This window comes from Sus scrofa, chromosome 12, assembly GCF_054392235.1.
Source record: "Sus scrofa isolate SSC_HxYL_T2T_F1_AM1 chromosome 12, Sscrofa_HxYL_maternal_Yorkshire_Landrace_v2.0, whole genome shotgun sequence".
Classification (NCBI taxonomy): domain Eukaryota; kingdom Metazoa; phylum Chordata; class Mammalia; order Artiodactyla; family Suidae; genus Sus; species Sus scrofa.
In genome coordinates, this window is record NC_139394.1 from 43,661,038 (window position 1) to 43,686,618 (window position 25,581).

At 42.3% G+C, this 25,581-nt stretch overlaps 1 protein-coding gene and 1 long non-coding RNA gene across 8 annotated transcripts in view; both read right to left on the reverse strand.

Annotated features, from left to right (window-relative positions):
- Positions 1 to 9,212, reverse strand: part of LOC102163283 (uncharacterized) — a 38,112-nt gene extending 28,900 nt beyond the window's left edge. For all 3 annotated transcript variants that reach the window (XR_014821379.1, XR_014821378.1, XR_014821377.1), the window contains exons 1-3: positions 9,156 to 9,212; positions 8,207 to 8,289; positions 5,870 to 6,004 (exon numbers count right to left, since the gene is read on the reverse strand). This is a non-coding gene — a long non-coding RNA (uncharacterized LOC102163283). The remainder of the gene's footprint in view (positions 1 to 5,869; positions 6,005 to 8,206; positions 8,290 to 9,155) is intronic.
- A 1,825-nt stretch (positions 9,213 to 11,037) lies between these two features.
- The window catches only part of HEATR6 (HEAT repeat containing 6), a 40,442-nt gene continuing 25,898 nt past the window's right edge, over positions 11,038 to 25,581 (reverse strand). For all 5 annotated transcript variants that reach the window (XR_014821369.1, XM_084985112.1, XM_021067375.2 and 2 more), the window contains 9 exons: positions 23,205 to 23,560; positions 21,459 to 21,581; positions 21,012 to 21,098; positions 18,630 to 18,764; positions 17,446 to 17,568; positions 16,632 to 16,756; positions 15,502 to 15,598; positions 14,243 to 14,447; positions 11,038 to 12,002 (listed from right to left, as the gene is read on the reverse strand). Coding sequence is in view for 4 of the 5 variants with exons in the window: in XM_084985112.1 (XP_084841238.1) it covers positions 11,431 to 12,002; positions 14,243 to 14,447; positions 15,502 to 15,598; positions 16,632 to 16,756; positions 17,446 to 17,568; positions 18,630 to 18,764; positions 21,012 to 21,098; positions 21,459 to 21,581; positions 23,205 to 23,560 (1,823 nt within the window). In the remaining variant the exon portion in view is untranslated. The remainder of the gene's footprint in view (positions 12,003 to 14,242; positions 14,448 to 15,501; positions 15,599 to 16,631; positions 16,757 to 17,445; positions 17,569 to 18,629; positions 18,765 to 21,011; positions 21,099 to 21,458; positions 21,582 to 23,204; positions 23,561 to 25,581) is intronic.

Consider the following 25,581-nt stretch of genomic DNA (forward strand, 5'->3'; position numbering starts at 1 on the left):
TGCGTCAGAAAAAGAAAGACGGATACCATGTGATATCACTTACGTGTGGAATTTAAAATATGGCACAAAGAAACCTATCTACAAAACAGAAACAGATTCACAGACTAGAGAACAGACTTGTGTTTGCCAAGGGGGAGGGGAGAGCAAGAAGGATGGATGGGGAGTTTGGGTTAGTAGATGCAAACTGTTACATTTAGAACAGATAAACAACAAGGTCCTACCGTACAGCACAGGGAACTATATCCAATTGCCTGTGACAGACCACGATGGAAAAGAATATAAAAAAAGAATATAGAAATATGTATATATGCATAACTGAGTCACTTTGCTGTACCATAGAACTTGGTACAACATTGTAAACTGACTACACTTGAATAAAACATTTTAATAAAGAAAAAATACTTTATGGACATTCATTAAATGGAAAAAAACTCTTTTCTTCCTCTTATAGCTTATTTTCATTTCCTCTTACATAGAAGGTGTTTGTTTTAAATGTCGATACTAATTGTGCAGTAACAACTAGCTGCGTCTGAGAATCAGTGCATCCCAAGTGAAATGTGGAGGTGAGCCCTGTCTAGTCAAGAAAGCAAGGGCAGAACCTGTCTTGTCTGGTTGGTCATCTGGCTACTGAACTTCCTGCTACAAAGCCCAACAATTAAAGAAGTTTGGGACTAGCACGAGGATGGAGGAGCAGTGGGATGAAAAGACAGGAAGCTCCTACTCAGTGCTGCAGGAACATAAGACCATAGTACCTGAGCAAGGAGGCACATCAAACCCGAGGAAGCACGGCGTGATTACTCAATCTGTGGTGCAGACGCCTGGATGACTGCTTGGAAAGGCACCGAGTTGCATCTCTGCCTCATATCACACATCCTGATAGAATTCTAGCATCTATTAAACAGTGCATATAAAGCAACAAACGATCGGAGGACCATGTCCAAGGGAGAACCGGACACATTATGGAATATCGATACTACAGACTATTATCAGATCATTAAAGTCATATTTCAGAAGGGTATTTAGTGCTCATGATATAGATTTAACTAAAACAGCAGGTCACAAAAAAGGCTGCGGGTTGTGACCACAATTTTGTAATTTCCCACAGTATTATCTGGAAGGGTATTCACGTGCACACACACAGAACTGAAGTGTGTGTGAGTCTACCTGCATGGTGCAGACATGTATCATATGTATCATTTATCATGAAACACATCAAAATGACAGCAGTGATCATCTCAAGTCATTTTTACTTACATATACTTATTTTTTGGGTTTTTTCTAAAGTTCCACAATGAAGATTATTTGTGAAATATGGAAACATCAATAAATGCTATTTAGAAAATGAATCTATGATGGCTCTGATATTGAAATAATGCAAATGTGTTGGTGAAAGAAAATGGAAAAGCACTGGGGAGCCGACCTCATGAAGGCTCTGGGTCCAGTTGGCTGAGCAGCTTTGCTTTTTCTTGATGCTCTGCCAGGGAATGACCAAACATGACTGCAAAGGTCTGGAACCTGACGCCACATGTAGGCTGGGTTTCCCCAGCCCAGTGTTAGGAACCTGCTCTTATGTTACACAAGACAGTCTAGGGGTGGCCCAGCTGATTACTCCATTTCCAGGGGAAGAATTAAGTTCATGGTTAGTATTTTCTCAATTAAAATGTGTCTCCTACAAAATTTTTTAAAACATTTGATGCTCTGATATATATTATTTAGTCCTTGATTATATGTAACTATCTCAAGTTGATACCAACATTTCAGTATATCTGGTTCTCAAAAGTATGAACAGGGGAGTTCGTGGCTTGGCTCAGTGGTTAATGAATCTGACTAGTAACCATGAGGTTGCGGGTTCGATCCCTGGCCTTGCTCAGTGGGTTAAGGATCCAGCGTTGCCGTGAGCTGTGGTGTAGGTTGCACACAAGGCTTGGGTCCGGAGTTGCTGTGGCTGTGGTGTAGGCCGGCGGCTACAGCTCCGATTAGACCCCTAGCCTGGGAAAAAAAAAAAAAAAAGTACGAACACTAGAATGGCCTGGGTCTGTTTTTCACAAGTTCTCCAGGTGATTCTTTTTTGTTTGTGTGTTTTTTTTTTTTTTTTTTTTTTTGTCTTTTTAGGGCCACACCTGCAGCATATGGAGGTTCCTAAGCTAGGGGTCGAAATGGAGCTGTAGCCATCGGCCTACACCAGAGCTATAGCAACACAAGATCCAAGCTGTGTCTGCGACCTAACACCACAGCTCATGGCAATGCCAGATCCTTAATCCACTGAGCAAGTCCGGGGATCGAACCCACGTCCTCATGGATGCTAGGCGGGTTTGCTAACTGTTGAGCCATGATGGGAACTCCTCTCCAGGTGATTCTGGAGCATGACAGCTTGAAGCCTCCAGTTGGTTCATGTTCTAAAGCAGTGGGTCTCAAACTTTGCTGTAATTAGAATCACTGGCTCAGTTTGTAAACCTCCCAATGGCGAAAGTACCCCCTAGACCACTAAACACAGAATCTGTATTTTTAAATTCCGCAGGTAATTCCAATGTGCAGCCAGGTTTGAGCACCACTGTTCTAATGAGAGCAGTCTGAAATCCAAATGCTGCAGTTCCTGAACCTGAGAGAGTTTGTGAAAAGCCCCGAGTCAGAATCATTTTGTGTTCTCTGTCTCCACCTGCTGGCCATCCTGCTTCATTGCTATAGTTTACAATTTGAGTTTCAGAGACCGGTGCTTTCAAGAATGTTTGCCAACTAGTGAATATAACAAAAAAGAAACAGATTCACAGATAAAGAGAACAAAATAGTAGTAACCAGATGGGGGAGGAAAGGAGGGCGGGGCAACAGGGATAGGGGATTAAGAGGTACAAATTACTATGTATAAAATAAATAAGCTACAAGGTATATTGTACAGCACAGGGAATAAAGCCAGTATTTTATAACTATAAATGGAGTATAACCATTAAAAGTTGTGAATCACTATGTTGTACCTTATATAATATTATACATCAACAATCAAAGAGAACCAAAAAGAGTTAAAAATTTTAAGTAATAAAAGGAGCTACAAAATATATTCTTTTTATAACAGTATGGCCTGTTAGAAATGAAATAAGGTAATGCATCTAGGATCTTTTCTGGGCTTGGCAAATAAAAAAGCAGCCAATAAAGTTGATTAGTACCATTATAATTAGGCATAAGATAGAACCCCCCCCCCCAAATTTTAAACTATATTTTAAAAAATACACTTAGTGCTACGATACTGGCACAGTGCTGGCTGTGGGTACCCAATGGTACAGACACAGTCTATGCCGTGAGAAAGAAAGATCAAAACTAAATGTCCATTGAGAGATGAATTAAGAAGAGGTGGTACATATACATACAATGGAATACTACTCAGCCATAAAAAAGAATGAAATAATGTCATTTGCAGCGACCTGGCTGCAACTAGAGATTCTCATACTAAGTGGAGTCACAAAAATAAAGATAAATACCCTATGATATCACTAGTGTGGAATCTAAAATATGGCACAAATGAACCTATCAACACAACAGAAATAAACTCATAGATGAGAGAACAGACACTGGGTTGTTGCCAGCGGGGAGAGGGGAGGGAGAGGGATGGACTGGGAGTTTGGGTTAGGAGATGCAAACTATTACATTTAGAATGGATAAACAACAGGGTCCTACTGTACAGCACAGGCAACTATATAAAATCGCCTGTGATAGACCATATATATATGACTGGGTCACTATGCTGTACAGCAGTAATTGGTGCAACATTATAAACCAACTACAATTTTAAAAAGAGAGAGATCAAGAGAGAGAGTATATGTGGGGAGAGGGGAGAGACTTTTTAACAATTAGCAAGTGTAGACTTTGGGGGGAGTATTCTAAGTTTCGTCACAGGTAGAGATTTATGTAACTACCACCACAGTCAGGATTCCAAACAATTCCATCGCTCCCCCCACATTCCCTCGAGCTTCCCTGTTGTCAATTCCTGTCCTCATCCAAACGCCTGGAAACCACTGATTCCATTTTCATCCTTATAGTTGTGCCTTTTCCCTAATGTCATATAAATGGAATCATAGTTGGTAACATTTCTGAGAGTGGCTTCTTTCACTCAGCATAATTTTCTTTCTTCTGCTTGCTTTAGGGTTTTTTTGTTTTATTTTTTTGTCTTATTTTTCTCATTTCTTAAGTTTGAAATTTAGATGATTAATTTGAGACCTTTCTTCTTCTGTAAAATAAGTGCCAAATATTATAAATTTCCATCAAAGCCTTGCTTTAGCTGTACCTAAACATTTTGATATGCTCTATTTTCATTTTTGTTCAAAGTATATTCTAAGTTCTAATGTTCCAATTTCCTTTGAGACGTCTCCCTTTTGACCTATGGATTACTTAGAAGCATGTTATTCGATTTCAAGTATTTAGAGGTTGTCCAGTGATTGATTTCTGGCTTCTATTATGGTCAGAGATCATACTTTGTATGACTTTAGTTCTTTAAAATCTAATCAGATTTGTTTCATGATACAGAACATGGTCTATTTGTTCAGCTGGTTACCGAGAAAGGCGGGACTACCGAAGTCTCTACCTGCAATTGCTGACTCACCATTTCTCCTTTTAGCTCTATCAGCTTTTGCTTCATATATTTTGAAGATCCGCTGTTTGGTTCATAGCCGTTTAGGACTGTTACGCCTTCTCTGTGACTTGACACTGTTACCATTATGCAATTTTCCTATTTATTCCTGGTAAATTTTCTTGTTCTGAAGTCTATTTTGCTTGATAGTATGTGGCTACTCCAAATTTCTTTCGATTAGTATCTGCGCTTTTCCTTTTATTTTTAACCTGTACTATTTATTTAAAACGACTTTCTTATAAATAGCGTATAGTTGGGTCTTGGATATTTTTACACTCTGACAATCTTTGTCTTTTTAATTCGTATATTTAGACCTTTTAAATATATTTTTAATTAAAAAAATTTTTTTATTTTTTTGCTTTTTAGAGCCCACACCATGGCATATGAAAGTTTCCAGGCTAGGGGTCAAATCAGAGCTACAGCTGCCAGCCTCCGCCACAGCCACAGCCACATCCCCAGGGGATCTGAGCCATGTCTTTGACCTACACCACAGCTCATGGCAAGGCCTGATTGCTGACCCACTGAGCAAGGCCAGGGATCAAACCCGCATCCTCATGGATACTAGTCAGATTCGTTTCTGCTGTGCCACCAGGGGAACTCCTACTTAACTTTTTTCATAGGTTGTTTGGGATTAATATTTTATCACTTCAAGTGAAATGTGGAAAACTTACCACCACATGGATCTCTTTACCCTTTCTTTTTATGTGGTAATTTTCATGTGTATTACATCTACTGAAGACCCCATCTAGACAATAACTTTTGTTTTAACTGATTATATGTGTTATAAAAAGCTTGAGATGAGAAAAACAGTCTATTTATCCAAATGTTCCCCCTTTCTGTTGCTCTTCCTTCATTCCCAACGTTTTGAATTTCCCTCCAGTGTCATAGCTCTGTTCACAAACTATTTCACATGAATAAGAAGTCAACGAGAAAGCCCAGACATTGAGAAAGGAACGGGCATCACACTGTTGCTGTTGGGGCCACACTTCCTCTGCTCAGAGACAAGGGCTCCCTCCCTGAAGTTCTGGGCACCTGCCGCAGCGGGATCCTGAGGGGCTGGGGGTGGGGAGGAGACAAGCAACAAACAGGGAGTCCCCTCCCTCTCTGTGCCCTACACGGGCCCTCTTGCCCCATCCTAGGACTGGAAATAGAGCACTTCTCTGGGGCTCTTTCTGCCTGCACAGGCAGGTCCAGGTTTGTCTGCTTGGGGTCCAGGCCAGGAGACACCGAGGGGGAAAAAAACGGTAAACTTACTGCCGGGTTGGTGGTGCCCCGAGTTCTCCTTTTTGTTCATGATCCTCCTGTTCTGCTTTCCTTTCTGAGACAGTCGCTCCCGCACTGAGTCCAGGCGCTAGAGCTGCATTCAGTGGGAGACCGGGTGGGCTAGCCCTGCAAGGAGAAGGAGAGGTGGGCTTTATATAACGAGCTGGGCAGAGCATTCACAAAGGCTGGAAATGCTCGCTGAGGGCTTCTTAAAGGAGGGAGAAATTCCCTTCCTCTCTCAGTGTGGTGGCTAAAACCCTAAATCCTTGGTTTGAACTTTTGCATTCATTTTTCCAGATGAACTTTAGAATTTTGCCATTAAAATATTGTTTTGATTTTAATAGGAATCTAGTTAAGCTTATAGATTCAGAGAGACATGGTCTTTTTATAACATGGAGTCCTTCTATCTAGGAATATGGTATATTGTCTCATTTTTTTTTATGTTTTCTTTAATGTCCTTCAAAAATTTTTAAATTTTTCACAAAATCCTTGCATAGCCTTTGGTTAAATTTATTCCTGGGTATGCCATTATTTTTGTTACTATTGATTGTGATGGGATCCTTTTTTTTTTTTAATTTCTAGTTTTATTTAATTTTTTTTTGTTATTTCCCCAACACAATTTTTTTTTTCTACTGTACAGTATGGTGACCTAGTTACACACATGATTTATTTTTTTAAAAATCAAAAAAATAACCTGTATAAGGGACTTTTTTTTTTTAACATAAGGAAATCTTATTGGTTATTGTTGACATGTAGAAGAGCGGCTGATTTTGGCATCTTTACTTTGTAAACAGCTACCTCACAGAACTTTTTATTCTATTATTTTATGAGTTGATTTTATTGATTTTCTACAAATAATGATCTGTGAATTCAGTTTTTCAGACTGGTGTTTTACAAATTATGATAATTTGGAATCTATTTGAAAAAAATTTTTGAAAAATTCTACTTCTGGTGTATTTAGTCGCATTGACTATTAAATCTTATGCAATGTTAGGTAACAGTAGTGATGACAAGCTTGCTTGTCTAGGTTGTGGCTTTTTTACCAAAGTCACTGTCAAGATAGAAATGATTTATGATTATTAATGAAGCATCTTTTTTCTTTATTTTTTAAAAGGAATTTTGATCAGAAAAGGACACTTTAAATTTTATCAAATGCTTTTTCAGTATCCATAAAAATGACCATTTGAGTTTTTTTGTTTGAGCTATTAATATTTTGTTAACAGAACTTCTAAATTAAAAAAAAAAAAACCCACCGTGTTCCTAGTCAGTCGTAATACGTTGTAGACTAGATGGTAGAGCAGTAATTCTCAAGGAAGGGCTTTTTCCACTGATAGCACACTAGCTGCTCGTTTAGAATTCTGTCCCCGCAGAAGCTATACCACCACCACCTTGCTCCTGGCCCCTATTAGTGTGAGCTGCTGTTACTGAAAAGCAGGGTGACAGTCCTCAGGAGTGTTGGACGAAATGGCAAATGAATCTCATTAGCTGAGACTTGGGCCCCAACTCTAACACAGTGTCCCCAATTACTGGAGCTAAGCCCTTTAGTTTAGACCTGAGAATTCGAGGTCCATCCTAGAAGCAGACAGACACTCGTTCCCCCAAATCCTCCTCGATGTTCCCCTTAACTCAAGTCCAGGGAGGGCACTAAACGTAATGAGGGCACCATTGCTGAGAACCTGCTCTGTGCCAGCTCTGAGCCAGATGCTTTACACATATGATGTGACCTACACCTGAAACTCTATGAGTAGCCCCATTTTACAGATTACAGGTCAAGTAACTTCCCCAAGGGACATACTTATTTAAGCAGCAGAGTTGTTCTTTAAAAACCAGGGGTGGGAATTCCTGTTGCGGCTCAGCAGTAACGAACCCAACTAGTATCCATGAGGATGCAGGTTCACCCCTGGCCTTGTTCAGGGGGTTAAGGATCTGGCGTTGCGGTATAGGCTGCAGACACATCTTGGATCTGATGTTGCTGTGTCTGTGGCATAGGCTCGAGGCTACAGCTCCGATTTGACCCCTAGCCTCCATATGCCACGGTGCAGGCCTAAAAAGACAAAAAACATTTTTTTTAAATAAAATAAAACCAGGAGTAATTCCAAAGTTTGCATAAACTGCCTCTGTAATTTCTGGCCCTCAGGGATGGACCAGGAGGCAGAACTAGAAAAGGGGTTACGACTCCCCTGGGAAGCATATGGTCCTCTTAACTCTTGTCGTCTTTCCCCTTGCCTGTCAGGGATCCGTGGGGGCCAGATGGGGGGCTGTTTCTCATAGTGCCCCTCCCACACTGCTGGGTCCAGGTTCCCGAGGCATCCACGCTTAACACCTCACCTAAAAGTGCAGTCAGGGAGTCCAGCTGTTTAACTGGCATCACGAAAGCGCATGGTGTGCTGTCGGTGTTTCTGCCTAGCGCTCTGAAAATTCAAGGAAAACAGATATCTGACCTTTACTGAGTACTGAAAGCTGTTCTGAGAACTTTCCATATACTAACAAATTTCAGTGCTACAACATCCTCAGGAGGTAGACACCATTATCCTCCTTTCACAGATGAGCAAACCAGGCACAAAAGAGGTCAACTGACATATTCACAGACAGAGCAGCAGAGCCAGGATACATAAGCCTAGGCGCTTTACCACCGAGGTGAAGGCCGAATGAATCTGAGTAACTAGAACTCACTTAGCTCTCACGTTGGAAAGATGCTGAGGTTCTGTTCCTGGTTTGGATTCATGTACAAATATCAAAATCAGGGAAGTCGCTGCCCTGGTGTTCTGTGGGAAGTTTCTGTCTGCCCTCTGATTACCTCGGGGCACCGGCCCTAGTAGCTCTAATTCCACAAAAGAGGTTACAATGTGTGTCTTCGTCCTGTTCTAGAAGTGGGCAGGAATTAGTGGGTTTCACAGGGAAGGTTCAAAGAGGAAGATCAGTGCTATTTCCTAATGCCGTCAGTTCAACTGAATGAAGCTCCAGACATCTGTGCCAAGCTGACCCCTCCTCCAAGGTTTTTCTTTTAAATATCAAGACAAAGCTCAGAACCCGGCATTCTGCATTCGAATTCTGAATCAGAGCCAGACTTCCTACTGTCTCTGCATCAGGTAAGTTTTGGCCCTTTCTTCTCTGCCTGGCTTCCTTTCACATTGGCAGCTGTACTAAGGCCACAGCCCGGGTGTCTAGAGGAGCTCCCGGGCTGGGTGTTCACCCACAAGGCTGCAGGGAGTACAGAGTCAGTATCCCATCGGGAAAGAAGCCCATGCCCACACTTGCAATTTTTAGAAGCACTTACCCTTGATTTTTCCCTGCATATGAACATTAACATCTGTTTTCAGAAACCTGGAGACCTTTATGGAAACAAAAGGTTTACAAGGAAATTTAGATTTTACGGAGTTCCCGTGGTGGCGCAATGGTTAACTAATCTGACTAGAAACCATGAGGTTGCGGGTTCAATCCCTGGCCTTGCTCAGTGGGGTAAGGATCCGGCGTTGCTGTGGCTGTGGTGTAGGCCGGCAGCTACAGCTTCGAGTAGACCCCTAGCTTGGGAACCTCCATATGCCACGAGCGCAGCCCTAGCAAAGACAAAAAAAAAAAAAAAAAAAAAGAAATTTAGATTTTATTCAGGGTAAGCGAAAGATAAGAGTCAATCATCAAGAGAAACCATCCAAAGTCATTTCACAAATGTTTTATCAAGAAACCCACCAGTTCGGAGTTCCCTGGCAGTTCAGTGGGTTAAGGATCTGGCATTGTCACTGCTGCGGCTTGGGTCCCTGTGGCACAGGTCTGATCCTTGGCCTGGAAACCTCCACATGCCCCAGGCACATGGCAAAAAAAAAAAAAAAAAAAAAAGAAAAAAAAGAAAGCAATCCACCAGTGAAAGCCCAAAGAACCAGCAATAAGTTACATAGGCTATATTTTTACTTTTATGTAAATAAGTAAACAAGCTGTTACTAAGAATATATTCCTTTATGAGAAGGAAGTTCCAAGATTCACTACAGGGTCAGTGCAGGTTCAACTCAGTTCCATGGCCTCTATAACAATTTGTGTCCAGAATCATTTTCGAAGGAAAGCAAGTCTAAGGAATGTTCTCTGTGGTAGTTTTTACTGTGCCTGTAGTCGAATTCTTTGGAAACTAGTACTCTGCCAAGAGAAAAGCTAGCCTTCAGCTATGCAAGTGCTCCCTTCCCCTGTCTCCATTCAAACAGCATTTTCTGAACAAACAACACAGAGGGAGAAGAGAAACTTAAAGGCAAAGGAGAAAAACCGAGGACATAAGTATGCTCTTAAGTACATATTTTAAGCTAAATAGCTACAGTTAAACAATATATTGCCCAAACCTACTCTATATATCTTTTTTTTTTTTTTTTTTTTTTTGTCTTTTTGCCTTTTCTAGGGCTGCTCCCGTGGCATATGGAGGCTCCCAGGCTAGGGGTCCAATCAGAGCTGTAGCTGCCAGCTTATGCCAGAGCCACAGCAACACGGGATCCGAGCCACGTCTGCGACCCCCACCACAGCTCACGACAATGCCGGATCCTTAACCCACTGAGCAAGGCCAGGGATCAAACCTGCAACCTCATGGTTCCTAGTCGGATTCATTAACCACTGCGCCATGACGGGAACTCCAAAACCTACTCTATATATCTTGATTTGTATTTATCCCACATTAAATATAAGTGTGGAATCTTTTACTATATATCTCTAAATTCCTGGTTGAAATTCTTTCCAATAAATTGTTTGCACTCAAGACATGAGGGCAAAATTTAAATGTAAATAATTTTTGAGTGAGAAATTACTTTTATAAGCTTGGGCATTATCAGAACAATTTTAAAACCAGAGCTCCTGCTATGGTGCAATAGGTTAAGGATCTAGCATTGTCACTAAGTAGCAGCTCAGGTCACTGCTGTGGTGCAGCTTTGATCCTTGGCGCCGGAACTTTCCACAGGCTAAGAGTGCAGCCAAAAAGAAAAAAAAAAAAAAAAAAAAAAATTAAAAACTCCTCTTGGTATCATCTAAATTAATCAAATAATCCTTTTTTAAATTCAAAGGTAGCAAAACAACCATAAATTGAACATACGGGACCACACTCAGCAAATTCAGATAGAAGTTGATGTTACGGCTCCAATCGCAGCTTTCTGTAAATGCAACTTGATAAAAACAGTAGATTACGAGCACACTGCTTTACATTAGTTTATTATAAAAGAAAAACAATTCCCAGCGATACAATATACAACATTCTAATTCCTAAATCCTTTTGCTTTTAAAAAGAAAACTCTTCTGAGACCAAACACCCTTCACAAACCTCCAGTCTGCTCGGCCCACGCGACAACCCAACTCCCTGGTTCCTGGTTGCACAGGTCAGAGGTTCCAACAACCATGATCACGGCCAATGCGGCGACACCGCTCTCTAAAGCAACTGAGCCCTTGAGAAAAATTTAAATAGCAGCTAACTCATTCTAAAAAGTCAGTGGCTGGACTGTTTCCACCCCTAAGATTAAATCCCATACATCTGCTGCTTAAGCTCAGGTCTTCCTGTTACCACGTGACACCTGGAAAGCCTGGTGGAATATTCACCGACTTGTTAATCCTAGGAGTGCTACTTGTGATCCAGATGAGTCAAAATAAACGGTCAGGATATCTTCTAAAAAGCCCATGATGGCCCTTTTGGATGTATCGCCAGCCAGTGCCTGGACACTGCTGATGTGCTCCAGGGCTGTTCTGACCATCTGGTCTCTTTCCTGCGGGCTGGGGGGTGCTCCGGTGTCATCTCTCTCTGTTCCTGATTTTAAAAACTGTAGGATATAGGACTGGACCATGTCCCCATTCAATTCAAGGGTTTCTTTGATGCAGGACAAGTCTGAGGCGCTGGCCACGCTCAAGAGGTGAAGCAGCGCCTGGCAGATTTGGGTCCGTAGGCTGGCACAGTACTTGAATTCCAAAAAGTCTGTGGTATCTTCGCTCTTCTGTAAAGCAGTGACCAATGCGTTCCAGATCTGAGCATACTGGTCAACAGAGCCATAGTGCTCTCGCTTGCCTGGGATGGAAAGGGCAGCAGCAGATCTGATGCGCACTTTGAAGTTCTTGCATGAGGTCACAACTGATGTCAGGGCATTGTAGGCCTGGGAGGTCCATGGTGCTGTGCCTAGAAAGAATCCACAGTCGTTAAAATAAATGAAGGCTTAAAAATAAGTGGGGTGGAGTTCCCGTTGTGGCGCAGTGGTTAAAGAATCCGACTAGGAACCATGAGGTTGCGGGTTCGATCCCTGGCCTTGCTCAGTGGGTTAACGATCCGGCGTTGCTGCGAGTTGTGGCATAGGTGGCAGACACGTCTCAGATCCTGCATTGCTGTGGCTCTGGTGTTGGCTGGCAGCGGTAGCTCTGATTCGACCCTTTAGCCTGGAAACTCCCATATGCCATAGGTGCAGCCCTAAAAAGCCAAAAATAAAAATTAAAAAAAAAAAAAAAAGTGGGGGGAGAGGGAGAGGGGCAGAAAGAAGCATTTATAGAAGTGCTCAAGTTAGTCATTTTATGTTTTCATTTAATTCTCACAATAACCTTGTAAGATCAGGGTGGTGAGTGATAAACTGGGATCCCAGGTAAGCAGCTGAGTTCTGACGCTCAAAGCTCCCTCTTTCCCTAGATAAGCCTGCCAGGCACTCAGGACGTCTGCTGCTCTCAGCAGGGCCTTTGACGACTTGGAAAGAGATTCCTCTGGGAAGATGCTGGTCTGAAGAGGTATGGCTTGGTGGGAGGAGGAGGGTCTGGGTTGGCTGTTTCTGAGCAGTGTGCAAAGTGCACAACTGTATGTCCAGCCCTGACCATACCGGCAAAAGAATATTTCATCACTCAGATTAGCATCTAGACCCTGCTCTGGACAAAGCAAGCCACTCATTGCAAGGAAAAAGAAAATACTGTGCAGTGACTAGGAAGCAGAGCACTCAGATTAACTGACCACTCAATTTTCTAATTTTGGAAAGATGATGCTCAGATTTTCTTCTCTCCCTTCCTGTTGGCCCCAGGAAATCAGTGAGCTTTATTCCTCATCAGAGCTACCATTCCCCACTCCATTTGAGAGCTCTTATTCCTAAGATAGGGAACAGTAAAACAGTTTCCCCAGCTTTCCCAGCCCTTCCCAACTTCTCTGCTGCCTCTGAAGACAGGCAGCAAATACCCAGCTCAAAGTGCTCCAACCCCACATATCACTTCAGGCTGTTACCTCAGTGCAAAAAGCCACAAGGCTACATCTGCAGTCTCCCAGCTGACTGGTCCACCTGCATGCTCTTGGCAGTGAAAGGGAGCTGAGCCAGATTTCCCTAACTGGATGCCTGCTCTGCTGGCCCAGAATAGTTTCACCTCTTTGGGAACAACACATCCTTATGTTTCAAATCTTGTCATAATTATCGAATAATTTAAACTTACTGGCCTGGGGTCCTAGGCAGTGTGCTACGTAATTAAAAGTAAATGGACTACAGACAAATATACAAGGCAAATGCTGGCCTTTCAAGTGAACAGGACTTGGAGGCTGCGATCCAGACACCTTAAGCGGCTGTCGACACTGATGATGTATCAAGGCTCATGGTGTGTCATTTCTCAGAGGCAGATCCCTCCATATATGCAACATTCCACTTCAGTACCAAGGGCTCATATGGGATTTCCATATCCTCTTTCCCCCATGTCAGTTCTTCCCTTTGCTTTTTTTCCTGATTGTTAAAATACATGCTCATTGTAGAACATTTAGAAAAGCAGAAAAAATCCTACTCATCATCGCATCCAGACGCAACCACTGTTAATAAGAAGGCTAATTTCCTTTCATCTTTTTTCTACTCATTGAAATTATATTGTAGAAACAATTTTCATATCCCATTTTTTTTTGTTGTTGTTCTTTTTAGGGCTGCACCCGCAGTGTATGGAAGTTCCCAAGCTAGGAGTTGAATCAGAGCTGCACCTGCCAGACTATGCCACAGCCAAACCAGATCCAAGCTGTGTCTGCGACCTACACCACAGCTTGTGACAACACCAGATCCTCAACCCACTGAGGAGGCCAGGATCAAACCCGCGTCCTCATGGATACTAATGGAGTTCACTACCATTGAGCCATGACAGGAACTCCTCAAATCCCATTTTAATTTGCTTAACATCAGAAATATTTTCCCAGATTATCAAAGACTCTTTGTAAATTATTTAAATGGAAACAAAATATCCTTTTGAATATATACACCGTAATTTCTCTCACCAGTCCTCTAAACTGGGGTGTCAGTATGTTTCTATTTTCAAAAATACCACGGTAAACAATACTGTGGCAAACATTTTAAACATCCATGTAGACTGGTGTTTGCTGTCCAAGGAGGGTCTCCACCAGAGAGAAGATGGGGACATCCTTACCTAAGGGAAGGGCGGGATTTTTAAATACGTTTCCCACTGCATAACAAGCATTCCATCGGACTTTCATGGCAGCCTCAATTAGAATGGTAGAAATTAGGGCCTGGATGGCCTCCTCAATAATTTCAGCAAATCTGGGTTTTTCTATATGAGACGGTTGCAGGAAATGAAGCAAATTTCCAAGGGCCCGGACGGCATTGCTTTTTACCTAGAATAAAATGTAAAAAATCTGTTATGTTCTAATTTTCTAAATTAGAAATCTGTTTTGTTAAAGAGATGTTTCAGAAAGTATTAATTTCAACTTAAAAAAAATCCATGAGGCCCAACATAATGAAAAATGCAGCCTGTAAATGTGCAAGTTCTCAAAGCTCTGCAAGGTCTTGTGTGGTTAACATTCTGAGCCATCAGAGAGGTGAGCTTCTAGAGAGCTCCTTGCTCTGATTTTTTTAGTGTTACCCTGGACTTCAGAGAGGTCCATCTTTCTTGTTTTACAGAAATGGTGTGTAAGGCCCAGGGGCAAGAGGACACTATTGGTTTGCGGCATGGCTTGGAGGAGAAGCTAGGTTTCATAATTCCAGCCCAACACTTTTCTGCTGTTGAGAGTCTAGTTGATTAGAGTCTCAACTTTTGCAGCATACTACAATCATCTGGGGGAGCTTTCTGTTTTAAAAAACAATTCCCAAGTTCTACCCCAGAAGTTCTGATTGAATTAGTCTGAGGGAGGGATTTCCAGGTGTTCAGAACCACTGCACTAAATCAAGCGCTTGGTATGGGTCAGGTACTGTGCTAGGTGCTATAAGAAAAGGCATCCTCAAGTCCAATGAGGTATATGTAATGATGCTCATGTTACAGATGAGGAGACTCACCTCCAGAGAAGTTAAATAATGCACCAAAGGTCACTCAGCTATTAAAGGCGGTAAGCCAGGATTTGAACCATGTCTGTCTGACCCTAAAGCCCAGGTCTACACTTTTGCAACTTAATAGAGTAACAGAATATTCAAAGCCAAGCTGCTTATCTTTCCAACTTGTCAATTCTACTCAAAGATTTTTGGAAAAAAATAGCTATACAGACATATCACGGAGTAGTCTTACAAAAGGCACTGATATTTTAGGAGACAGGAAAGAAACTGCACAAGTGTGGCGTGTACCCTATACACCCTGAATATACTCTTAATCTCTGAACAGGGAAAAAATCTGATGGGACAAAACTATAATACACTAGGTATCTAACTGAGAAAGACTAGGCTTTGCTGTTGCTCTACCTTGTCTTTATCCTTGGATGCCTCTATAGCCGATTGCAGCATCTTCAAGAGCAGGAGGCCAGAAAACTCTTCTTGGAAACTTGGGTCTGGTGTTTCCCTGTTCCACCCAAAGCAGGCAAAGCATGTTAAAAGGTAAAACCCACTTAAATATCTACATATGCAAATATATTCATTCAGTGTAGCTATAAAAACTTTAGGAGTTCCCTTCCTGGTGCAGCGGAAACGAATCCAACTGGTATCCATGAGGATGCGGGTTCAACCGCTGGCCTTGCTCAGGTGTAGCTGTGGTGAGGGCTGCAGATGCGGCTCAGATCCTGTGATGCTGTGGCTGTGAGGTAGGCCGGCAGGGAACCTCCATATGCCTCAGTTGCAGCCCTGAAAGGAAGGGGAAAAAAAAAAAAAAAAACCCAACCCTTCAGGAAAATAGCTACACAAATCTGTTTAGATTTACCACAAATTTATAGTTTATACTTTTTGACCCAACAGGTCCACATTTAGGTTTGTAACCAAAAAGGGTATCTCAAAGTGGTGACTTCATGAACAAAAATGTTCAAGGCACATAAAAGCCTAAGACAACATAAATGTTCAAATACAGGAGAATGATTAAATGAATCATCACATAGTGACGACTGTGTAAAAATAAATAATCATCTATAAAAAGTCAGTGGAAGTCAAGAGAATGCTTACACATAAGACAAAAAGCAAGATACCTGTATGTGAATAAGAGCAGTTGCCTCTCGGGAGGGAAACTAGGGGAAAAGGGCTTTACACTGCATATACCTTTGTGCTGTCTGAATTTTTTTTTTTAACATGTGAATATATCATTTAAAAAAATAAAAATACAATATGTTAAAAGTAAGGCAACCATTACTAAGGTTTTGGTTTTCCACTTTTATATCTTCCACATTTTCTATAATGTGGATATATTACTTACATCAGCATACACTATTTTTTATGTATATTTAAAAAGCTTACTAACATTACTTGAAGGAATATAAAACACCACAAAGCAGGAAGACTGACTACATAAGACAGGGGAATTACTACTAATTCTTTTACAGTAGGAATCAAAGATAACATCTTAGGACAGCCTCAGAAGTCACCAAGCGGAACTGAGCTGAGTCACCTACATGTTGACAATCAGAGTGTCCGTCAGGTTGCCCAGGGACCAGGCTGCTTTTGCCCGGACGTTAAGAGACTTGTCTTGAAGTGACATCAATATTGCATTTGCTGTGTCTGCAACAAATATGACATCCTATAAGATAAACAAAACACTGAAGTTACTTAAGTTCACATTGCTATCTTGAAAACTCCCAAATTTATTTGCAGTTTATTCTACAAATTTCTATTTGGGAATCAAAATTCATTTACTTAGGCAACTGACTGTTCTTAAATATTACAATTTGGACACTCATGAAAATCCCAGGGGATCCTGGTATGGGCCATGCACCGAGGAGCCTACGGATTTTTCTCTTGGGAACATCTTATAACCTGGCCTGTAACAGTCATCTGTGGGTTCCGTGCTTAGCTTGATTTTCACCTTAGGAAGAGATGTTGTCAATGAAACATATTTCCAAAACACATCCTGTTCACGTACACACTTCTCAGTGAGATTCAATGACACAAGTAAGAGTGAAGGAGGTATTTATTTCCTTCTTAGTAAAAACTTTAACAGCTTTCCAAATTATTATCATCATATGGTAATGTCCCATTATTTTCAATTATCCATTAATTTAATTTATTGGCCTGGAGTCCTGGGCAGTGTGCTAAGTAATTACTAGTAAATGAACTATAGGCATTAGCATATTTTAGTAGCAATTAAGGAAACCAGATTACAAAGCAATTTAGTTTCCTTTACTGTCCAATTCAGATTTACATCCACCAAAAAGCATAATAAAATGGACTATGAAGAGGCACAGAAGAGCTACATGGGCTCACTCTGACCTGTCGGAGACAGGGAAAAAGCACGTAGACCCCCAGGGCCCGCGAGGTCGCAGCTTTCACTAAACGGTTCTTGCTGTCATTCAGCCCCAGCAGCATCGTGATGCACAGGATCTGCCTGTCACTCTGCAAAGAGAAAGGTTGGCCAAGGAAAAGTGCAAATGAAACACCTCTAAGTCAATGCCTTCGACAACGTCTGTGTTTGAGTTCACATTCAGGAGCTGAACACAACTGAGACCTTAGCACTAACCTGGCAGAGAACAAAGGTTCAACTCAGATCCAGTTATCATCCGAGTACCCGCTTGGCACAGGGCACACAGAGCATCATGACTGCATTTAACCTTGACCATCCTGTGAATCAGGTGGTTTCATTCTTCTACTTCAGTCAAGCTGCCTTCCTTATAAAAGCTGATTTATATAAATAAGAACAGGTGCAAATGCTGTTAAGGACTTAAGGAAGCAGCAGTTTGAATGCTATGTGTGCTGGGCACCAAGCTAAATATTTTCATGTTTCATGTTATTACTCACATCATTCCCATTTTATAGGTGATAAAACTAATTTTTTGAGAAGTTAAGATAAGCAAAGAGGTAGAAAGTGGAAAAGCTAGGACTTAAACCAAGTCTTTCCAACTTTTAGGCTTGAATTCTTTCTGAAATCTGATTTCAAAGCCTCTGCTACTCTCACTCCTCCCACCTGCCACAGGGAGGAAATGCTCTCCCAAGACAGTAAGATTTAAGTGTGGTTCCCCATGGCCCTCATCCCACACTCAAGTAGAACAAGCACCTTTTCCTCAGAGATGGTGTGGAATACTGGTTCAAAATGAAAAAGCATCAAAGTCTAGTGCTCAAGCACTCATGCTCAGCATCACCAGTTAAAGATGAGAAAATACGCCCAAGTGGAGTTCCCATCGTGGCGCAGTGGTTAACGAATCCGACTAGGAACCATGAGGTTCGATCCCTGGCCTGGCTCAGTGGGTTAAGGATCTGGCGTTGCCGTGAGCTGTGGTGTAGGTTGCAGACTCGGCTTGGATCCCGAGTGGCTGTGGCTCTGGTGTAGGCTGGCGGCTACACCTCCGATTGGACCCCTAGCCTGGGAACCTCCATGTACCATGGGAGCGGCCCTAGAAAAGGCAAAAAGACAAAAAAAAAAAAAAAGAAAAGAAAAAAGAAAATACGCCCAAGGTTACCGGCAGATTGCTGAAGGCTTCTGGCAAGATGGACGACAGGGCATCACAGGCGCTGGCCTGCAGAGTCGGATGCTCTGAATTCTGCAGGGCTCTGGGTAAAGGACCATTCAGCATCATCGTCCAGAACATCACCACCTGCAACAGGGGCACGTTACAGTTGCAGCCCAGGAGACAACATGAAACCAGCTTGACACTAAGACTACCACAAGTGACCACGGTGCTGAATCCTTGAAGCAGTAACTTACTGTAAATGCTTTTACTACCTCTTCTTCTATAGCAATGAAAAGAACTGTGGAACGCAAAATAATTAAATGCTTCCACTTCATTCATCAGGAAAGTACAGTCTGCAGTAGTGAGGCAGCGACAGTGACAATAATAATGGGCAGGAAGATGAAGATGAGGGTAGTAACCACAGCCAGAGAGGTTCCCATACGTCAGGCATTGCTCTAAGTGCTTTACACATTATCAACTCATTTTTCAATCCTCAGCCCAACAAAATGAAGACTCTATCATTATCTCCATTTTCACGTAAGGCACAAAGAGATAATGTAACTTGCTAGCAGGCAGCAGAGCTGGCCTAGAATCAGATCAACTGACACCCAGCCAGGGCTCTTGCAGCCTGCTCCCTCGTGGGCACAGGGATCAGGCCCCAGGGCAGCCCAGAGGCCAAAAAGTCCGAAGAGCATGGGATCCACTGGCAGAGCTGGGGCTGAGTCCTTCAGCTGCCGCTTCCTCTCTGCAGCCTTGGGCCAGTCACTGAAACCTAAGCTTTGGTTCCTCTTCAGTAAAACAAGGCAGAGTTTGTGCGGTTATAAGATATAAGACTGTGTGTAAAAAGGCCCTAGCACAGTGCTGGGTGCACACTGGAGATTCTTAAATTGAACAGCTGGCTCTGTTTTAAGAGCTCTGAAGAATTCTCTCACTTCGAAGCCCCTCCTGGTCGGCATCTGCAGGGCACCCTTAACAGCCTCCTCCATGCTTTAGGAAAACCCTGGGCTTTCACGTCCGTGTGCAAGTCTGACTGGAATTGTTTTGGTATTTTCACTTCCTGCCCATGGATTTATCCTGAGTTCTGCCATGTACCCACATGCTAGTTCTTTCGCCTCCACAATCCTAGCTCCTGGACACTCAATCTAGATCCCACTAACTCCGAACCAGAAGAGTGTGGGCAGGTGTGCTCGCCAGCGTCCAAGACGGCCCACAGTGATTCTCGTCTCCTAAGAGTCAGGAGGCCATCCCCTCCCACGCTGACTAGGGCTGGCCTGTGTAACTAACAGGGGCTGTGGGAATGACACTGAGGGACTCCCGAAGCCAGATTACAAACACCCTGCAGCTCTGATTTGCTCTCTCTCTTCACCCACTTGCTGTGGAGGAGGCCAGCTCCCATGTCAAGGGAACACTCAGGCAGCCTTCTGGAGAGGCCTGCACAGGGAGGAACCGAGTGAGGCCTGCTGCCAACAGCGAGGACAAACTTGCAAGGGATGTGAGTGAGCCACCTCGGAAGACGATCTTCTGCTCCCATCAAGGCCGGCTGACTGCACCCCCACCCTCCTGTCCGCAACCTCATGAGAGACCTGAGCCAGGACCACCGGCTAAGCTGCCCTCAATTCCTGGTCCCCAGAAACTATGTCAGGGAATAAATGGCAGATGTGGTTCTAAACTGCCAAGTGTTTTGGATAATTTAATCGGTCATCAACAGATTTCTTAATTCACTGCAAGGATGGCAGAAATTGTGAAGGGAAAAAGAAGAGGCAAATGAGGGCAGAGGACAAACACATCACCAATGTGGTCTTTACTCTGCTTCAGGCACTAAATACAAGGCTTTTTTGATGGGTTCCTCCTCCAAAGAATAACTGGCACAGTGATGCAATACAAGCAACCTAAGGTTATAGGATTCAATGGGAATAATGGGGGGAGGGGCCTGGCAGTGAGGGAGTTAAGGGAATTAACACTCATTGAGCACCTACTATTTGCCAGCATCTTCACATCTCATTCAGTCTTCCAAAAGTCAAGGATATTTATTCCTCTTTACAACAGGAAACTATGCTCCTAATCCCGTACTCATTAGATGGTTTAATCTCACGCTTTCTGATTCTAAATCCTTGGCTCTTCTCACCATTCTAGTCTGCCTCTCAGGCATGCTGAGGTTTTGTGCAAACAAAACAAAACTGTTCTTCCATTGCTGGCTGTGTTACACATAATCCTACCACCAAATTGTGAGCAAGCTGAAATGCAAATAAAATCTATTTATCCTAGATTATAAAACGTAATTTCTGACACTGGAAGAAACCATACTCTCTGCTTCACTTTATCACTGAGCCTCAAAATAAAACTGACTGAAGCACTAAGAAAAAAGAAAACCATGAACATGCATTGACTTACCAAGGCGACTGGCACTCTCTGATCGGGTGCTATGGTAGAATCCGGTTTATACTGCTGTATTAAGCCTGAACCCAATTCTTCGAGAAGCTGCCAAAATAAGAGAAATAGATTATCAGAGACGAGTATTAGAACTATTGAGGTAAAAAAAATCACTTCCATTAGAGATAACTTAAAATCAAGGGGAAAAATAATTTCCAACTGACTTTCTTTCTTTCCTCAGTAACTGTTATCTCTGAGGCATTCTTTCTGGGAGCAAAATCACCAGGTATGTACTGTTAATTTACTCCCAAATATATTCTTTGGGTTTATATGTACAGCTGAAAAATGAGCTATATATCACTTCCCTACCTGAAACCTCCTGAAGAAACAGAAGTGATGGACATGCAGCAGAGGGAAGAACGTAAAAGGGAGAGAAGAAAAAAGCATGTGGTTTTTAATGAAAATGACCTTTGCTCCATGAAGCTGGACGGCTGGATCTGCCTCTCCCAGGCACTTGCAAATCACCTCTCCAAGCTCCATCAAGTAGACTTGAGTGGTTGAAAAGTAGCCCCTTGCCAGATGGGCCAACACCTGTGAAGAACATAGGGGATTAACCCCAAAACCTGGATGCAGGACTAGAATAACATCCAGAAAAGTGTTTCAGTATTTCAGAAATTACTCATACTCAAAAAGTAGCTGAGATCTGATGTAGAATGAAATGAAGAACAACCACAGTCTTTATTTAATGAGTAAAATCAATTAAGTATATTGTATAATTTTATGGTGATAAGTCTATAGTTTATAAAATGTGTTTCGTTATCAATATTACCTCATTTAAGCTTGGGAAATTTTTCCCAGGTAGGTATATTAATTGAATGTTTCAGCTAAAGAAACTGAGGCTGAAAAAGTTAAATGTTAAAGAGGTTTAAAGGACATGTTTTGTCTTTTTTGTCTTTTCAGGGCAGCACCCGCAGCATATGGAGGTTCCCAGGCTAGGGGTCAAATCCGAGCTGCAGCTGCTGGCCTATGCTAGAGTCACAGCAACGTGGGATCCGAGCTGAGTGTGTGACCTATACCATAGCGCAGGGCAACGCCAGATCCTTAACCCGTTGAGTGGGGCCAGGAATCACACTGGCAACCTCATGGTTCCTGGTTGGATTCGTTTCCGCTGTGCCACAATGGAAACTCCCTAAAGGACATGTTTAATATTAACCAGATAATTAACAGCAGACCCCAGGACCCAACCTGTGTCTTAGATCATATTTGAGTATAGAAAAAGCAATTTTTTTTTTTTTTTTTTTTTGTCTTTTTGCATTTCTTGGGCTGCTTCCGTGGCATATGGAGGTTCCCAGGCTAGGGGTCCAATCGGAGCTGTAGCCGCCAGCCTACACCACAGCCACAGCAACGCCAGATCTGAGCTGCATCTGCAACCTACACCACAGCTCACGGCAATGCCAAATCCTTAACCCACTGAACAAGGCCAGGGATCGAACCCACAACCTCATGGTTCCTAGTAGGATTCATTAACCACTGAGCCACAACAGGAACTCCAAAAAGCAAATGTTTTAATCTAAAATGGTTTTCTTCTTCTAAAGGGGCAAATATTTTGTTGCGTCTACGCAGATATAAAACCAAAGAGAAGTTTATAAAAAATTAAACACTTAACTTTCTGATCAGAAATCAAAGATTGATTGCATAATTTCTTTCAGAATTATTATATAATCTATTATACCTACCTGCCATACAATACCTGAGGTGACTAAAGTGGCTTGTAAGAAAAAGGGACATATTGCCTTTGGAATGGATTAGCAATGAGATCCTGCTATGTAGCATTAAGAACTATGTCTACTCACTTATGATGGAGCATGCTAATGTGAGAAAAAAGAATGTATACATGTATGTGTAACTGGGTCACCATGCTGTACAGTAGAAAAAAAAATAATCATGTATTGGGGAAATAAAAAATATATATATAAAATTAAATTAAATTAAATTAAAAAAAGGGACAAATTTGACATTTTACAATCAAGCCCTTCCACCTAACCCCCCAAACAAACCAACAAAGCATTCACACCTAAACTATAACTCCCATCAACACCAATGACACATGGCTTGGTTTTACATTATTGTCAGACTTACTCCTCAGGAAGCAGTCACCCTATGAAGGAAGACTGATTACTTTTACTTCAGAGATGAGGAAATGAAACCTCCTACCTGTAAGGCCTCCAATCGCATGGGGAATGGTTCATAGGTGCTTCCTCCTGCAGAGCCAGCATCGCTACCTGAACAGGAATCCTCCTTGGGTAGAACAACAATGGAAATGCAAAGGCGAATGAGCCAGCAGGGCTCAGAAGATCCCTTTGGTGTGTTAACCGATGCCTCCTCCAGAAAGGGTCCTGCCGGGGCTTTCTTCCACCAGTCAGGAGGGCTGAAGTGCGGAGTGGATGAACTGCTATTGCTGAGTCCAGAAGAACAGGGCTGTTGCAAAAGTAGCTGGACTTCAGGTAAAGGTGCGTGAGTGGACACTATGGCTCCCAAGAGTGTTAGACTTGACACACGAACATTAACATCTGTCAACAGCAACAGTAAGAACCTATCATCATGGGAACAGTTACCAAAAGGATAATAATTATCACTGTAGGAAATGAAGAATTACAGCTTCCCTGGGAGTTCCCATTGTGGTTCAGCAGGTCATGAACCTGACTAGTATCCATGAAGATGCAGGTTCGATCCCTGGCCTTGAAAAGTGGGTTAAGGATCTGGCATTACCGTGAGCTGTGGTGTAGGCAGAAGATGCACCTCAGGTCCCGCCTTGCTGCGGCTGTGGTGTATGTAGGTCAGCAGCTGCATCTCCAATTTGACCCCTAGCCTGGAAACTTCCATATGCCATAGGTGCAGCACTAAAAAGTAAAATAAATAAAATAAAATAAAATAAATAATTATGGCTCCCTTGCTTTTAACCTGAATCTAATTAAACCTCTAGCCCTAACTTCCAATTTATAGGAAACACATGGGACAGAAGTATAAGTTAACATTGTAAAGAAAATATCCAACAGTAAGATATCTGGAAGACAACTGACTTGGACCCTTCCAAAATCAATATCATAAAGAAAAAAAAAAAAAAAAAAGGGTAGTGGACTACCCAAGATTCAAAAAGGCTAATGTGAGGAGGTAGGACAAGATGGCACAGTAGGAAGATGCTGAGCTCATCTTCTCCCAGGAAATGCAGGAAAATAACTGAATTCAGAGCAACTATCTCTGAGAATGATCCCAACTCTAGCAGAAAAAAATTTCCCATAACTAAGGATAAAGTCATAATGAGACAAGCAAGAGGATCAGAGACATGGTCTGGCATGTCACCCTGAGTGCTGAAAACACAGGCAGGAGGAATTTCACAGCCTCACATCCTCCTGAGGAGCAAGGGCTCTGAATCCCACACTGGGCTCCCCAGCCTAGGGGACCTGCACCAAGAAGATGAGCCCCCATAACATCTAGCTTTGAAAACCAGTGGGACTTATATCTAAGAGAGAGCCAGAGAGCTGTAGAGAATGGAGAATCCACTCTAAAAGGATGTACACAAAACCCACTTGCTCCAGATCCTAGTGCAGTGATAGCAGTTTGAAAAGCACCTGATCACAAATGAAGGCGATTCAGTGACTAATTTTAAGATTTGAGCCTGAGAGGGGCAGGGATCTGTTGGAGCCTTCTCTGCATACTAAGAAGATGGCAAGTGCTACTTAAATTTTTTTTTTCTTTGGCTCCCTTTCTACCTAGCTGGCCAGGCACTGGCAGGCACCATTTCTGACTCCACTGTACCACATACCCTACCTTGGGTCCACCTGAGGACTCTATCCAGCCAATGCTAGTCTAATGCGGTCCCCACTTAGAGCCAGCTATGGTGGGAGCCAGCCCCCTACACTAGCACACTTGCAGAAAGCCCAGCCCAGCTACAACAGAAGGCCACAAGCAACCCTCACGGGGAACAATCCTGGAGCACCTGGCCCTGGTAATCAGGGGAAACTTTAACACTGCACATATATCAATGGATAGATTATCCAAATAGAAAATCAGTAAGGAAACACTGGCCTTAAGTGACACATTATACTACATTCCACCCTAAAACAGCAGGATACACATTCTTTTCAAGTGCACATGGAACATCCTCCAGGAGAGATCACATGTTAGGCCACAAAATAAGTCTCAATAAATTTAAGTAGACTGAAATTGTATCAAGCATCTTTGCAGGCCACAGCCTATGAGACTAGAAATCAACTACAAGGAAAAAAAAAAAAAAAAAAAAACAGAAAAGACACAAACAAGTGGAGTCTAAACAACATGCTACTAAACAACCAAGAAGTCAGTGAAAAAAATCATAGTGGAAATCTCAATATATCTTCAGACAAATGAAAATGTAAACACAGCATTTCAAAATCTATAGAACACAGGCAAAGGCAGTTCTAAGAGGGAAATTCATAGCAGTACAGGTCTACCTTAGGAAACAAGAAAAATCTCAAGTAATCTCACCTTATACCTAAAGAAACTAAAAATAGAAAAACAAAACTAAAAGTAGGAAGAAACAGAAAATTAGAGT